General features: G+C 50.2%; 1 protein-coding gene across 4 annotated transcripts in view; it reads left to right on the top strand.

Annotated features, from left to right (window-relative positions):
- The window catches only part of SDK1 (sidekick cell adhesion molecule 1), a 961,868-nt gene that overhangs the window by 815,155 nt on the left and 129,885 nt on the right, over window positions 1–16,828 (top strand). For all 4 annotated transcript variants that reach the window (XM_054687368.2, XM_518946.7, XM_054687367.2 and 1 more), the window contains exons 26-28: window positions 5,004–5,119; window positions 6,814–7,003; window positions 9,304–9,402. In XM_054687368.2, coding sequence (XP_054543343.2) covers window positions 5,004–5,119; window positions 6,814–7,003; window positions 9,304–9,402 — 405 coding nt within the window. The remainder of the gene's footprint in view (window positions 1–5,003; window positions 5,120–6,813; window positions 7,004–9,303; window positions 9,403–16,828) is intronic.

The following is a 16,828-nucleotide window of genomic DNA, read 5'->3' on the forward strand; positions in this document are numbered from 1 at the left end:
GTCTCCCCTCAATGGAAATAGCAGCTCCTGGGAGCTTAGGAATTGCCCAGTGTGCAGGAATGCTGAAAACACGCAGAGAACACACAGCAGAATGCTCGGAGCCACATTTCAATGAAGTTTACTGTTTTGAAGTGCAGTTTAACAGGTTCTGTGACATCTTATGATATATTATGATATATTCTAAGGATAAATGAGGCCTTAAAAACCAAGAGAGACCACATGAGGAGGAACAGCGAGCTGCATAGTGTGAAATCCTACAGAGGGGAGAGAAAAAAATGAAGGAGAAAAGAAGCCATAGAATGGCTTTGTTTTTAATGAAAGGGGAATTCCCAAGAACATCTCAAAACGTAAGATGTCAGGTTGGAAAGGGAGTTGAATCTACTTCAAAATAGATGATGGGTAAGAGGTTTCTTTTTCAATTCTTGAAAACTTTGCAACTCCATGGCAGATCTTGTCCTCGTAGGATTTAAATGCGCTGAAATTTCCATCCTGAACTCTGCCATTTTCTTTGCTTTAGCTGCCTCACCTCCCTATCTCCACGTGAGAAGTTCAGCTGCGTTCAAAGCCCCGTTGGTGTCCGAATTGCTGCAATCCCCAGGTTGCCCTCATTCTCCAAGGAGGGGGTTGGCTCTCCAGTAAATACCTGCTCATCCCACCACATCTTAGAAAAACAGCTGTGATTTGTAGGTCTATAGGGAGAATTGGGCACTCACAGTTTCCCACAGGAAGCAGTTAAAGATTATAGAAGTGGACCATTTGTGTTGCGATGACAATGGCCTCTCTTTTTGCAGACAGGGACGGAGGTTTTAGAACCTGGTACCAACATCTTGGGCATACAGTGTTTGGTGTTCTTACCTTATTCTAAATATATTCGGATACGTTGTAGGTTTACATTTTTTTTTAATGTTAGTGCCCCCTTTAGCTCATAGTTGATTCAAGGTCCCAGTTTATCAAACTTTTGTATAAAATGAGCAATGTGCAAGCCATTTCCTGGTAACAGCCATGGTGGCATTTAAGACACCCTATGGGAGCTCTGTGCAGGCCCAGGGAGCAGGAGTGAGCCGGGTGGAGCCATAGCTGGAAGGCACCAGGGACTTGGGGCTGCATCTGTGACAAGCCCCCTTCCTCTTTGGAGAACTGAGCAGACTTCACATTGCAAGTATTCCCTTTCCGTGACACCTCTCTACTCAAATAAATGGATAGTATTTCATAGAAGCACTGAGTAACTGAATGAATGACTCTCAACTGACATATTTGGGAAGATTGGACTGGCTGGCATTATCTCCCTCCAAAAATAGAACGGGGCTCACAGTGGTTTTATAGTGACAGGCATCACTGGGGGTTTTCTATTTTGTGGACACATTCACTGACCTACATCCAGCAGCCGATCTAATGTCCATGCAGGGAAGGTGCTCAGCATGGTAGGGAGAGAAGGGAAGGGAGAGATGTTGCCTCCCAGGGCTCTCAGGATCAGGGAGTGTGCCCCTACCTGGGGGCAGGCATCCCAGGCCTTTGCTCTGCAGGTTCCTCTGTGGTTTCGGAGACCCCACAGGGTGTGGTGAGGGTGCGGTGTGGCCACTGACTCGCATCCTGAGGCTTAGTCATCCTCAGCCGCTGGCCCTGTTAGGCTATGGCCTGCCTTGGGGCTGTCCTTTCTTGCCCCTCCCTTGTCTAGGGAAACACCTGTTTGTGGTGGTGAGGGGAGAAGCTTCACACACAGCATGGGAACAGCTCTTCTAGGATGCACATGAACCCTGGCATTGTCTTAAAGACTGTGTTCGTGTCATAGCAGAATGCCCCAAACGGGGTGGCTTAAATGACAGAAATGTTTTCTGTTACCATTCTGGAAGGTGGAATCTGAGCTGGAGGTGTTGGCAGGGCCATGATCCCCCTGAAAGCTTGGGAAGGATCTGTCCTGGGCCCCTCTCCAGCATCTGGTGGTTCCGTGGCTCGGACAACCTCTCTCCCATGTCCCCACAGAGTTCTCCCTGTGTGTGTCTGTCTCCTCCCATGGCACTCTCCATGTTGTGTGTCTGTGGACAAATTCCTTTTTTCATATGGGCACTAGTCATACTGGATCAGGGGCCCACCCTATGCAGTATGACCGCATCTTAACGAGTTACATCTGCAACAACTGTGTCTCCAAATAAGGTCACCTTCTGAGATACCGGAGGTTAGGATCACAAAATAAGGATTCAGGGGGCACAAGTTCAAGCCATAACAAGGATCAAACTACTCTCGTATAGAAAATCTTGCAATTAAATGTCATAGGTTGCATTATTGTGCAAGCCCCCCACCATGTTACTTTCTGTCTTCAGACTAACTAACAGTGCTACCCTCTCAGTCTCTGTGTAATGAGGAAGTCTGAATGTCTGAAGGAATAGATGAGTGAATGGATGGATGGATAGGTGATGGGCGAATGGATGGATGGGTGGATGGTAGATGAATGAATGAGTAGATGGATGGGTGGATGGATGGATGGATGGATGGATGGGCAGATGGATGGATGGATGGATGGGTGATGGGTGGATGATTGGATGTATGGATGGATGATAGATGGATGAGTGAATGGATGGATGGGTAAATGGATGGATGAATGAATAGATGGATGGATGGATGGGTAATGGGTGGATGGATGGATGGATGGATGATGGATGGATGAGTGAATGGATGGATGGGTAAATGGATGGATGAATGAATAGATGGATGGATGGATGGGTAATGGGTGGATGGATGGATGGATGGATGGATGATGGATGGATGAGTGAATGGATGGATGGGTGAATGGATGGATGGAAAGATGGAATGATCGATTTATGGATGGATGGATGGGTGGATGGATGGATGGATGGATGGATGGGTAGATGGATAGATGGATGATGGATGGAGGAATGAATGGATGGATGGGTGATGGATGGATGGATATGTAGATGGATAGATGGATGGAGGAATGAATCGATGGATGGGTGAATGGATGGATGAATGAATAGATGGATGGATGGATGGATGGATGGATGGGTGATGGTTGGGTGGATGGATGGATAGATGGATGATGGATGGATGAGTGAATGGATGAATGGGTGAATGGATGAATGGATGGATGGATTGATTTATGGATGGATGGATGGATGGATGGAGATGGATGGATGGTTGGATGGATAGATGAGTGGGTCTATGAAAGAGCAGAGGAAGTCCTCGCAAGTGTTCCTGCTACAGAGGTGCATGCGTGCATCCTGCTGTTCTTGGAGCCCTAGTAGGGCTTGTGAAGGAGAAGGAAACAGATGCTTCTACTCACCTCTGTGTGCCAGTGCCCTACCAGGCACCTCAGTGTTTGCTTTCATTCTCACTCTAAAGGCTAGGACTGGTCATAGCATCCTCCTTTCACTTTCTTCAAAACAACTAGCTATTGATCACCTGCTGACCAACAAGTGCTGACCACCAGGAGGGGAGAGTGAGAAGACTCTTAAGTAAGGAAGGTAGGCCAGGCTTAGCCTTTCACAAATGGGACAACTGAGGCACAGGTGATCAGAGCAGCATCTCCAGCTCCCACCCTGAGTCCGGCCTTACTCCATCACTCCAGGCTACTTCCCTGGGTATCCTGGAGACCACCTGAGTTCAAAAGGAGACTTTGCCACCAAACAGTAACCTCCCAGAACCTCCGTTGCTTCATCTGCAGAGTGAACCCCCCCATGGGATATGGTGGACTTGAAGTGTCTCTCCTCCTTTTTCAACCATGGAGGCCCTGAAGTATGGCGGGATCTTCAGGCCCAGCTGAGAGCAACTCCTCCATGCTGTTTATAAACAGTGCCTTCCCTGACTGCTAGGGGCTAGCTCAGGTCCAGGTTTTCCTATCTGAATGGTGTTTGAAGTTTAAATCGGTCCACAAGAAAATTAACAAAGCAAATGGAGATTGTCTAGAATATAGTGCCCTTGTTTTTAAAGTTTCACTGCTTTTATACGTATTATATCTGAATCAGTGCAAACATATCAAGACAAATTAGTTCAGTGATGTTGTACACAGAAGAGAGATTGCATGAAAGTAAGAAAATGATCTTACATGTGGGCCGGGAGTGGTGGCTTACGCCTGTCATCCCAGCACTTGGGAGGCCGAGGCGGACAAATCACTTGAGGTCAGGCATTCGAGACCAGCCTGGCCAACATGGCAAAACCCCATCTCTAGTAAAAACTCAAAAATCAGCCAGGCGTGGTGGCGCATGCCTGTAATCCCAGCTACTTGGGAGGCTGAGACAGGAGAATGGCTTGAACCCAGGAGGCGAATTTGCAGTGAGCCAAGATTGCACCACTGCGTTCCAGTCTCAAATAAAGAAAAGAAAATTTTCTTACATGTGTATGGGTCAAGAATGGCATGGCTGGCCTCGGCTGCCCATCTCCTTGTAGAAAAGCATTCATTGAAATGGATGAATGCGATTTTCTCAGCTTTAGTTTTCTGATCGGTAGAAAAGGGGTAATGATACCTACTTCATTGGGATCATTGTGGGATGAGATGCAATTATGTAACTGAAGGCAGTTGGCACAGACAGGCACTGGATAAGCACCTAGTCAACCTACCCTCCTTTCCCCTTCTTTTGTGTAAATCCTCACGCCCCCTTCTCTCTTCAGCCTCTCCTGTCCCTATCACAGAATACCACGTTTAGAGCTGTCAGTGAACTGGCATGTGTCTGAAAGTCAGGATTTCCTATTTGAGATAAAAGTCTGCAGTTTCCACAAGTTAATACAGCAAACAGACCAAGCATCTTTTTTTTCTTGCTGGGTGGACTCAGGTAAAATTGAGCTGCTAAGTACCCAGGATTTATGGAATTTGTTGCTAATATTAAAGAGATTTACATGTCCGTTATACTCCTGCAGGTTTAATCTGATCACTACAAAATGCTCAGAATACGTTGCTATTTCAAGGACAACTTGATTATTTGGGTGAAAGCTGGATCTTTATATGTAGACGCTCTAGATTTTGGATGCTAATCTACTTCATTGGTTCTTTGCAGTTCCTTCAGCCGCCCCTGAGAACGTGTCAGCCGAGGCTGTCAGCTCGACCCAGATTTTACTGACATGGGCATCCGTGCCGGAACAGGACCAGAATGGGCTCATACTGGGCTACAAGGTGTGTGATCACGGGAAGACCTCCCTTTGCTTAAAGAGTGGGCTGGGGAAATGGGAGCATGTGCTATTCCCCCAAAGCAACGAGCTTCCTCTTCTCCTACAGATCTGCAGCGCCAGCCAGTTTGTGATTTTTATTAAGATATCCAGTTGTCTTATCTAAGCCTCATTGCAGCCTGGGAATTAGGCATCAGTATAACTACAACACAAACACCAAAACAGGGCACCAGAAGAAAAGCACAGCCGGAATGGAACTGACCTCCGGGCCTGCGCCTGACTGCCCTCGCTGGCCTCAGTGCCGCGGGCCAGTTACTGAAGCCCTGAGCTTGTGTCTCCCCACTTGTAAAACGGGAATAACAATGGTAGCTTTGTCCCAGGGTTGGTGTGAGAATTCAGTGGGTCTTTTACACAGCACGCCTTGCTCATGTGAAGGGCTGGGTGAGGTGGATCGCTGTGTGCATGTTTCTATGTGTGTCGTCACGGTCCTAGCAATGGCATCCGCTGGCAGGGTTGAATCTGTCCCAGCTTCTCTGGGGAGCCATTTCTGGGTTCCATCTTCCATGCATCCACCCCACCCCTTTAAAACCCCCTTCTGTTCCTCGTCCCATCACTCGGGGCGACAGGCTCTGTCTCCCCATCTGCTCCTTGGCTCAGCAATGCCAAGCATCAGAATGAGCTTTTTCGGACCCGGCCAGCGAGGCCACGCTTGTCTCAGTGCTGCTCCCTGGGTTTTGAGCGAGCCTCCTTCACCTTTCCATAGTTCACATCCCTATTCTTTGTTTTCCCCGCCTGCTCTCCCATGTCTTCTCCCTTCCCCGGGCGTTCTAAGTGCGCCCTGCTGGCTCTGTGACACATGGCAGTCCCGTTGAGGGGATTCAGTGACCAAAACTTCACACCACATTCCTGGGGCCCCGAGAAACACGCTTGCTGTGCTGTTTTCAAACACCTCCCTGCTGATGCTATCCTTTATGGCCTTCCAGGTCCCCGATCTCAGGGAGCAGTTCAGAGAAGGTGGGCATTGAGTGAGGTCTTAGCAGGAGGCCCTGGAGCAGAGCAGCTTGGGGTGGGGTGCCCTGGAGGAGAGCAGCTTGGGGTTGGGTGCCCTGGAATAGAGAAGCTTGGGGTGGGGTGCCCTGGAGGAGAGCAGCTTGGGGTTGGGTGCCCTGGAATAGAGCAGCTTGGGGTGGGGTCCCCTGGAGGAGAGCAGCTTGGGGTGGGGTGCCTACAGCATGCACAGCTGCAGATGGCCCAAGGAGGCCAGAGCTCCCAGTCTGTGTGAGGACAGCAGGTCTTCTGGGGCAGGAACCCAGCTTCCATGGCTGGAAAACCCAGGGGGCTGCTGGCTCCTGTGGCAGGAAGCAGAGTGTGTCTGTATTCATAATCGAGTGTTTGTTTTAGTGGCTGTGGTTGGCATGGCTGCAGTTGGGCCCTCAGATCTTGCAGATTACGACCAGGCAGCAGGCTCGCCAAACCGTGGGCACTAACTCAAGCTCCCCTGGAGCGCAGTCACTTTACCACCACCTTCCTCCCCAAATGCCAGCATGGACAAATTAGATCCACAAGCCCTGCACACAGCCATCCTCAGGGAGAAAGCACAGTTGGCTGGGCCTTGATTCACGAAGGGGGCCTGCCCCATGCCACGGCGGTCCCTCCTGGCACCCGCCTCCTCGTAACCCTCGTGCTGTGTCGATACCACAGATCCTGTTCCGGGCCAAAGACCTGGATCCCGAGCCCAGGAGCCACATCGTGCGAGGCAACCACACGCAGTCGGCCCTGCTGGCAGGCCTGCGCAAGTTCGTGCTCTACGAGCTCCAGGTGCTGGCGTTCACCCGCATCGGGAACGGGGTCCCCAGCACGCCCCTCATCCTGGAGCGCACCAAAGATGATGGTAGGTCCAGGGTTCGCGCCTTCGGGAGCCTTGCTGCCTCCCAGGTTGGCCTTTCCAATGCAAATAGTTTGGATTGTTGTCGCTTTTAACTTAATTTTCAAACCACTTTCTTTTGCAGTTGAGGGAAACAAAACAAAATTGTTTTTCAGTCACTGAGCACTTATATGGCCAATTTCAGGCTGGAGTGGATTTTTACAGCCTAATTATGAACCTGTGCTGAGTTTCCCTCATAACTCTGCCGTGGGCAGTGCTGGGGAGAGGCAGCAGAGGCTGGGGCAGGGCCGAGCTGTGGACGCTGCTCTTGACAGGGGCTCCACACACCTCGTGTAGCGCCCCCTTACCCGGCAACACATCCCAGGACCCCAGGGAATGCCTGAAACTGCAGATAAGAGGAGACTACTATAGTTTAAAAAATCCAGAGTGGACCTCATACCTTACTTCCCTCGGTACTGCCCCGTCTCACTGTTTGCATTGTGGGAGGTAATTAGAGGTTATAGAAAGCCCCGTGCTGGATGGCCCAGGGTCCCCAGCTCCCTGAGTTTCTGGACCTGAATCACAAGCATGCCTTGCCAGCTTTGTTTTCATGGAACTCTAAATCATCGGTAAATATGTTTTCCCACTCTGCAGATGTCAAACACGTAAAGGTTAGCGCCTTTACATTTTCATTATTAAACAGACTGTAATGAATACATCAGGGAGAGAAATGTGGATCTCTCCCGCCAGAACACCCACCCTGGGGATCGGAGTGGCTGAAGAAGTGAAACACCTGTAGGTTTTCTTAAGCATCTTTGCTGAGTAACTAAATGAGCCCGAAAGTCCTCTTAACTGCTGAGTGGAAAGCACTCTCTCCATGTTGCTGAGAGAGTGCCACCCCTGATCCTCGCCTCGCCTCGCCTCAGGGAGAGACGGGAACCCTGCAGAAGGCTTTGTCCATCCTTCCCTGACACAAGGTCTCAGGCTAGAGGGAGATCCAGGAGGGAATGGGAATGTGGATGTTGTTTCCTTGCAAAACTATCTCCTGCTCCAGTGTATTCCAGGTTTCCCAGATGAAAGTAAAAAGGGGCCTATTAGAAACTGTGTGTAACAGCAGGCCCACCGTCCAGCTCCAGTGTATTCCAGGTTTCCCAAATGAAAGTAAAAAGGGGCATATTAGAAACTGTGTGTAACAGCAGGCCCACTGCAACTGTTCCCTCCTGAAGCAGGCGCTGGTGAGTCCTGGAATGCCGCTGCTTCCTCTCCCACAGCGCTCCTGTAGACATGCCTTCCTCCTCTGCTTTCCAGCATAATCCCCATAAACAGCCTGGGAGAGGGCTCAGGGGAGCAACGCTACTTAAGACTGAAGTCAGCGTTTGCATATCTGTGACTTAGTCCTAGTTGGGAGCCTGTGGCCTCCTACAGACATTTATTTCACCCCAAAATAGGCGTCATAACACACGTTCAGAATTTAAAATACTGTTCCCAGCTTCATAGCCAGGGACAGACGTCAGCGGCCCAGAACGACGAACATACATCCTTTTATTTTCATATTGATTGTTTCATGCCCATTGCCTCTTACCTGGGAATCGGTCAGTTATTAATTCCAACAAGAAGCTCTCATACTGGCCACACACTTACTTGCCTGTTCGTTTAAGTAAAAGTATTTTATGAGGGCCACGACCCTATTATTCAGCAGTTCCACCACACCTAGCTGCTTTTTGAATTATTGGTGCACCGAACCACACACAAGAATTATTATATGCATTTGTGCACATCAACTCTTAATTATCTAGGATGATGCAGGAGAGAGGTGGCATGCCTACGAGAGAAATGATTGAGGAAAAACATGTTATTTCATCAGAAATTGTAACCTCCGTTAGAGTTGGGAGGAACTTCAGGCCGCCTCATCTACCACCTGCTTTGCAGATGTCAAACCCAGTAAGGGAATCCGAGCTCAGATGAGGGAAATCCTTCCTCTCAACCTGATGTTTGCTCTCAGAGTCATTTAGTGACTGGTCTGCTTGTGTCCTGGTAGGCTGGTTACACTCACACTATTCCTGGCATAGTTCGTGAACCCTGCTTTTGAGTCTTGGAAAGCAGACGGGCAGGGTTTAAAGGGAAGTGTTTGCTCAAGATCCTTAGGGAGCCACACTACCAGTGACGTTCCAAAAGTCATCAGTCCAAAACTTTAGGGGGTTCTAAACCCACGACAGGGTAGCCTGTGGTAGTTACTGCAGCCAGCTGACCCTCGGAATCCTGTGTAACCTGTCACGCACCCAAGGAACATTGTCTTGACATCTGAATCCCTGTGGTTTTCCCTTCAGCCCCAGGCCCACCAGTGAGGCTCGTGTTCCCTGAAGTGAGACTCACCTCCGTGCGGATTGTGTGGCAACCTCCGGAGGAGCCCAACGGCATCATCCTGGGTAAGGGAGCAGCGGTGGCCGGGCGTGGTGGCTCAGGCCTGTCATCCCAGCACTTTGGGAGACCGAGGCAGGTGGATTGCTTGAGCCCAGGAGTTCAAGACCAGCCTGGGCAACATTGTGAGACCCCATCTCTCCAAAGAAAAAATTCAAACTATTAGCCGGGCATAATGGCATGCACCTGTTGGTCCCAGCTACTTGGGAGGCTGAGGTGGGAGGATCGCTTGAGCCCAGGAGGTTGAGGCTGCAGTGAGCCAAGATTGCATCACTGCACTCCAGCTTGGGAGAGAGTGCAAGACCCTATCCCCAAAATAAGAATTAAGAAAAAAAAGGAGTGATGGTATTTAAAAGGAGAGAAATAACAATCAAGTTGATGTCTTCCCTGTTTGTTAGATGTTTATGAGGTTAAACAGAAGCCTGTCTCCAGCAGCCTAGCATTTCCTGAACCGAGATGATCATGGGCCTCTTGACTGTTTTCTGAGCTATGTACTAAAGGTTTTTCGTATGGAATGAAATTCACATTTTGTTAACCTGGAATTTCTTCCATTCGTTTGCGGCTCATGGCGATACCGTTTGTAACCGACCTTCCCTTCCTCTCTGAAATATCAGGCTATGTTGATGTGTGTTTGAGAAACAACAGGCTAGTTTTTCAGAGAAGATGCAGACCTAGCCTTGGTTACCATGTTCCTGGAAACATCTTTCTGCTGCAGCACTTGCACCGAATCCTTGTAAGAAGCCGCTGAGATAAAGCGCATGCCCTGGGTCCCGGGGAACGTGTTTACTTCTGACTTTTCAGCATTACAGCCAGCATACCAACTCTGGTAACACTGATGAAAAGCCTGAATTTTTCCCAGTTCCCCAAAGCAGCAAATTCTATTTTAAAACATCCCAGTTCCTTGACTCATCCACCCTTTCACAGAGACAAAATAAGGACTTTCCCTGTGCAGGTGTCGTACGTACAGTGGGGGGTGAGGAATGAATGAGGCTTGCCTGTCCTCAAGTTGCCCACAGTCCCGTAAGGGAGACACACGTTGAGAGTACAGTGAGATAAGCCATCTGAAAGAGGTTTCATTCAGTGCCTCACACACAGCTCCTTCTGGGTGGGGTCTCTGTGGGTGGAAGTCTCCTTTTGAGAGGGATCTGGAGATAGGTGGCTGCTAAAGCCTCGGAAGAGGGGAAGAGGGCTGTCCACTCAGCCAAGACCGAATGCTTTCAGCCTGTGGGAGCACTGACAGCTCCAAGGCTGGGGATGGAGGCTGCGCCGGGTCTTGAGCTACTGTGAGCTCCCTGCTGTGTCCTGGAGAATGTGGCCCTGAGACCTGGGCGTTTTAAACTGGCCTGTTAGAGGCAAGTGCAGCAGCCACAGAACATTGCCCCAGCCCCAGGTTAGCTCTTGGGATATTGCCATACCAGACACCCCGACTCGGCTAGCCTGTGTTCTAGGTGATTTACGGTAAAGTTGTAAACCCAGACTTACAAACAGGTGGTAAAATTCACCACTTTTGCCTGCATTTGATCTTAGGATTCTAAGACTTGGTTTGAAGAAAGAGTTTCACATCACTAAAAAAACAGTTTGGAGGCCTGTGTTGAACGGCAGCAGGAATTCATCCAAGGTCTTTGAGTGGGAAAGCTGCGCGATCAGATTTGCCTTTTAGGTAATCACTCCGGCAGCCTGAGAAGGGTGGATTGGAAAGTCAGATATTTATTGAGCCCTTGCTTCCCTGAGAGGGGGCCTGGAGCTTCCTAAGTCTTCTGCACAAGGAGGCTGTGACCTATTTTCGCTTTGCCTCTTTCTTTATGTGATTTCTGGAGTTGCTAGACAGAAGTGTTTGGCTTTGAGTACGGCATTTCTCTATCAGGCGACCTTTGGAATTACGGGTTCCTGCTACTAAAATCTCAGTTGAGCAGCCACCGTGGAGGTGAGCATTTCAGGGCCTGGCCCGGCGGAGAGGGAGCTACGAGCCACATCTGGTGCCTACGCAGTCAGCCCAGTCTTGGGTAGGAAGTGGTCTGCCCAGCAGACAGCTGTGGCGAGGAGATTTGCAGGAGCCCCACCCAGGCAGGCCCTAACCTCAGCACAGCACCCAGGCATCAGCCAGGGCTAATATCTGATTACCCGGGAGCTGTCCCCAGCATGCTGTGAAACAAGAAACATTGACAGAGTCACAGGAGTCCACAACAACAGTGTTCCCCGTGAAGAAGCAGGCTCGCCCCAGCCCCACCTCCACCCTGGCAGGGCCGCTGGCTCCCACTGCCAGCCTCGATAGACCCTCCCGGCAAGTCCTCACTCTGTGGTCACCTCCGTCCACTCACTGTCAGCTTACCGGGCTGCCAAGGATCAGTTCTGGAGTGCGAAGGCGTGGGAGCGGTGCAGGAGCAAAGCATGTGCTTCATCTGTGCTTCTGTCTTGCCACAGACGGACACGTGCTCAGATTCCAGTGCTGTGACTTTGACCCAGGGCGTCCTTGCCCACACGTGGGGAGGCTCTGGCCTCAGCCGGCTCTAGGCCCCGCCCTCTGCCTGACACGCCCACTTCAGGGCATCTGCCCTTTCTGAGGACTCACGCCGATGTCCTCTGTAGCCCCGGGTCCTCACTGCCCGCTCCCTGCACGTGTCTACCTGGTGAGGCTTCTCTTCAGCACGCCTGTCGGCACAGCGTGATGCCCACTGTCCAGTGAGCCCATCAGCTGGTTTTATCATCTGTCATTACTTTCCAGACTGTCTCTGACATTTCTTTTTCCGATGACAAGAGCACTATAAAATGGTAATTGAGGCCACAGTGAAATCCCATTTCACATTCAGCAGATTTGGCACCATAAGTAGCTGTGATTATGCCAAGTTTACATGAGGATCTGGAGAAACAAGACCCCTACACCCTTGCCAGGAGCGGGAGTTTGTGCGTCCACTTTGGGGAGTGCTCAACAGGAAAGGTGAGCGCGTTCACACCGCACCCCAGACGCTCTGCACTTCCAGGCCTTCGCCCTAGAGAAATTCTTGCCTGTGTGCACAAGGAGAAACGTACAAGGATGTTCATTACGGATTCACTGAAATAGCAAGAAAGAAAGCAGCTGTCGTCTGCACAAGTCAGATGGCACGAACCTTGGGGCTGCCTGCTTTTCCTTTCCCCTGTGTTTTCAACACTGCATCACTGACAAGTAGGCCGGCAGCCTGGGTAACGTTTTGGACTCAGATCTCAGCCTATGCTTATTAGCTGAGTGAATTTATGCGTGTTTCTTAGCATTCCCATGCCTCAGTTTCCCCATCCCTCAAAGGGGAAGCACATTCGTGCCTCCCTCACTGGTCAGAGTTGCACTTAGAACAATGCCTGCCACATAGTGAGTGCTGAGTAAACATTAGCTTCCATATCACATCGAATATTTCATCGTTTCCCTAGCACCAGAGGAGGCTGGAGGCTCCCTGGACTTGAGAGCTCCTCCTGGGCCACTGGGGGCTCAGCCTGGTCCTAGTATTCCCGTTGCATGCAGCAGTGGTGTGCTGCCTTGATTTGTCCTCCATAACTCTGGTTATGGCTGAAGCAGAGGCTTCTTGCCGACAAGAGAAAGAAAACTTAGAAGGCTGCTTGGGTTACAGAGTGTTCCTGATGTGCGTCGGGAGGTATGGGTCTTGATTTGTGGTCACTGAAAGCCACTGAAGCCCAGGGAAGGAGAAGGATAATCATTGAAATACTTTGAGCACTCCAACCGTGCTGAACGCTGCTGAATCACACAGCACCGTGTCTACCTGCGAGGCGGACAACCTCACTGCCGAGCCTCCTCTGTCATGCAGCATTGGCTTGTAATTGTAATGCATGTTGTCCGGGTAACCTGTCACCCGTGGGTCATTACAGCCGGCACACCACACGGCGGAGGCTGCAGAAAGACAGGAAGACAATTCCTGCAAATTCAGATGGGTGTTCACAGGGGAGAAAGCAAAACATCTTTTCGTCTGACTCACTTTACATCCAGAGACCTTGAATCAATGTTCCCACTCTGGCAGCTTGGCCTTCTGAGTACATAAACGCCTCTGCCGCCCGAGCTTTTGTAATCTATATCAAAACATGTTCTTGCATTTCCAAAAGAGATTAACAGCGTCAACCACAGCAGGCGCCTAGAGGAGAAAACACTTGCTTATTTGCGTAAATATTTTACTGTGGAGTGCTTTTAGCATTTAGAACTTTTCTTTGGGGGTATGGGGTTGGAACCCCCTGAGTACAGACGTCCCTCCCTCACCCACCAGCTGACACCACATGGCCTTGACTGGTATTACGCTAACGTGATGATGCGTGAGCTCTTCAGACCCACATGGGCCTGCCCTGGCCAGACACGCGGGATCCCGCCCTGCCAGCAGGAGGGCCTAACATTTACCTTTAAGCTTATTACGAAGGGTGTGCGGGAACTCTGCTGAGAATCAGGAGCTCCAGCAAATATGATCCCTGTTGGCAGATTCAGCGTTTTGATCCCCAGCCCTTGGATGGATAAGCTGCAAAACCCACACAGGCCACGGCATCTAGGCTCGGCCAGCGTGGGCCTCCTGGGGCGATTCAGTGGCTTGCGGGTTCTCTGACCCACTCGCCCACCAACAGCAGCTGCAGAGAGATCGGCAGCACGTGCCCCTGATGGTCGTGCTTTGGGGTCCTGAGCGCTGGGGCCCCAGTGATGCTCACTGAATAGCAACTCTCAGACAATGCCTTTTGTTTCCCAGGGAAGTGCACAATTTATTAAAGGTTTGCAACTAGCTGGGCACGGTGGCACACACCTGTAATCCCAGCTACTCAGGGGGCTGAGGCATGAGAATGGCTTGAACCCGGGAGGTGGAGGTTGCAGTGAGCCAAGATCGTGCCACTGCACTCTAGCCTGGGTGACAGAGCGAGACGCTATCTCAAAGGCTTTGCAGCCACCTAAAACGTCTGGATAGAAGTCTCCAAATTGCTCTGTGTATAGCTGTCCGGCATCAGTCTTCAGGCTGACCTGGAGCTGAGATGCCTGCAAGGCTTCCAGTATCCAGCCTCAGCTCCTTAGTGCCACCTTCTTGTGTCTCGAGCAGTGGACGGTTCTGGAACTTGTTTCAGGCCCGTGGCGCAGTCCCTTTCTGGATTCTGATTGTCTAAATGCGCAGTGCCACCTCCGTCTTCCAGGTGTATTCAGAAACCCACTCAGGCCTCTCACTTGATGTTTTTAATCTTCCATTTGGATCAATGTGTCTCGTACTTGGCCTTGCTCCTTTTAATGCCCGTATTATCATAATTCACCCATACCCTTAAAAATAGGGCTCCTCGTAAGCCGCATTTTACTGCTGCTATTGATTCGGCCTGTTCATTCCTCCCTCGCACACGCCGCCGTCTTCTGGCCTTGCGTCGCTGAAGTGCAGCACGCCGATGTTTCTGATCTCGCTGTAACCGTAATTACATAACTAGCCTTTTCCACAGAAACGCTCTTATCGCTGAACACCATCTATCATTATTCTCTAAAAATGCAAGGACTGTTACTCTGCTGCTCCTTTGTGCCATTTATGTACAGAAAAAAAGCTGTCTTCTATTGTCCATCGAGTCTAGGACTTTTTAAACGTGTCAAGGTGAGCTATAGGCATTCATCTTTATGTTCAGCAGACCGTGGTGTGGCGACCAGCTGATATTATCTTTATTTTAGGGCAAATAATAGGAAGGTACAAATAGAACCCACAGGCCAAGGAATTTTCTTCCAGTGCCTAGGGAACCAGATCAGAGAGAGAAGAAGAACCCAGATTTCTGCAATTAGCAGGGATGGCGTCGTGCTTTGCAATCTGCATACATTATCTCACTGGGGCTTTGCCAGGCCTGCATCCTAAAGGTCAGGGGAGGGGAGGGCGACCCCACTGCAAACTCCCCCCTTCCTACTTGGGTCCAGCGGCACTGCCACACAGTGCACTGTTAAGCAGTCATTAAAATTCATGCTTCTAAAGGGAAAACATGCTTTTGTTATGTTGTGCAGAAATCGCAGAATGAAAAACTCGTACTGAGTGTGGAAATCCGGGTTTGTTGAGTACTCATATGCGTAGAAAAATGATTACCAAAGGCCGGGCGTGGTGGCTCGTGCCTGTAATCCCAGCACTTTGGGAGGCTGAGAAGGGTGGATCCACGTGAGGTCAGGAGTTCGAGACCAGCCTGGCCAACATGGTGAAACCCCGTTTCTACTAAAAATACAAAAATTAGCTGGGCATGGTGGCACACACCTGTAATCCCACCTACTTGGGAGGCTGAGGCAGGAGAAGCATTTGAACCTGGGAGGCCGAGGTTGCAGTATAGCCGAGATCATACCATTACACTCCAGCCTGGGCAACAATAGTGAAACTCTGTCTCAAAAAAAAAAAAAAAAAAAGAGAGAAAAAGAGAAAGAAGAAGGAAGGAGGGAAGGAAAAGAAAAGAAAAGAAAATTGATGAGTAAAAAAAGTCCCAAGACAGCTACAGTTATCTCTGAGTGGCAGCATGGTCCTGCTGCAGACCAGCATACCACCACCCCAGCTTCCAGGCCATCACCTGGGACTCTGCCCAAGGGCTTTCTGTGGCTGCCGGAGCCTGCAAGGTTTTGAGGACTGGGCCATACATTCAAGGGGTGCCCCCAACAGCCCTCAGCCAACCGCTGAGAGGCAGTGGGCGCGCACTGCAGCTCCCCCCGTGTCGTGTGTTGGGGACGAGGCTAACAGGTTCTCCACCGGCCCCCACAGTGGGAGGAGCCCAGCCCCACGGCCCCTGCCTTAATGGACACACACGTTCATCAGCTTCTTCTCCGTCTCACTTCTCTACCCACCCCCCCTTTCCTGGAGTGACCTCCCAAATCGCCACTTGCACTCCAGTCCTGGCCTCAGGGTCTGTTCGTGGGGCACCCACCCTAGGGCCAAAGGTGATTTCATGGGTTTTTTTTTTCCTGCTTTTTTTGGATGGCTTTTATACAAAAGAAGCATCTATCTATCTATCTATATGTATAAACAACTATATATGTGTGTATATATGTACGTGTGTGTGTATATGTGTGTGTATATATGTATATGTGTGTATGTGTGTGTATGTGTGTGTGTATATATGTATATATGTGTGTGTATGTCTGTGTGTGTATATGTGTGTGTATGTGTGTGTGTATATATGTATATATGTGTGTGTATATGTGTGTGTGTATGTGTGTGTGTGTGTCTATATAATCTTGAAAAGCTGAAGCCCCAGGAGCGCTATGGGACTGAGGGGCTGAGAGCTTCAGCACCGCATCAGAGGGCCTCGCCCTGCGCTGTCTGGGCTGTCTTGGAGCTGGGTGGAGCCCTCGGGACTCAGGCAGGGAGAGTCCATTGATGGGAAGGATCTGGTAATGGGGCAGGGCCCCAGGCCTCCCTGAACAACAAGACCCCGCTGTTCTCCCATGAGCCTATTCATTGTGCACCTCTGGGCCAGCTCTGCAAACGGTGA

Source organism: Pan troglodytes, chromosome 6, assembly GCF_028858775.2.
Source record: "Pan troglodytes isolate AG18354 chromosome 6, NHGRI_mPanTro3-v2.0_pri, whole genome shotgun sequence".
Lineage (NCBI taxonomy): Eukaryota > Metazoa > Chordata > Mammalia > Primates > Hominidae > Pan > Pan troglodytes.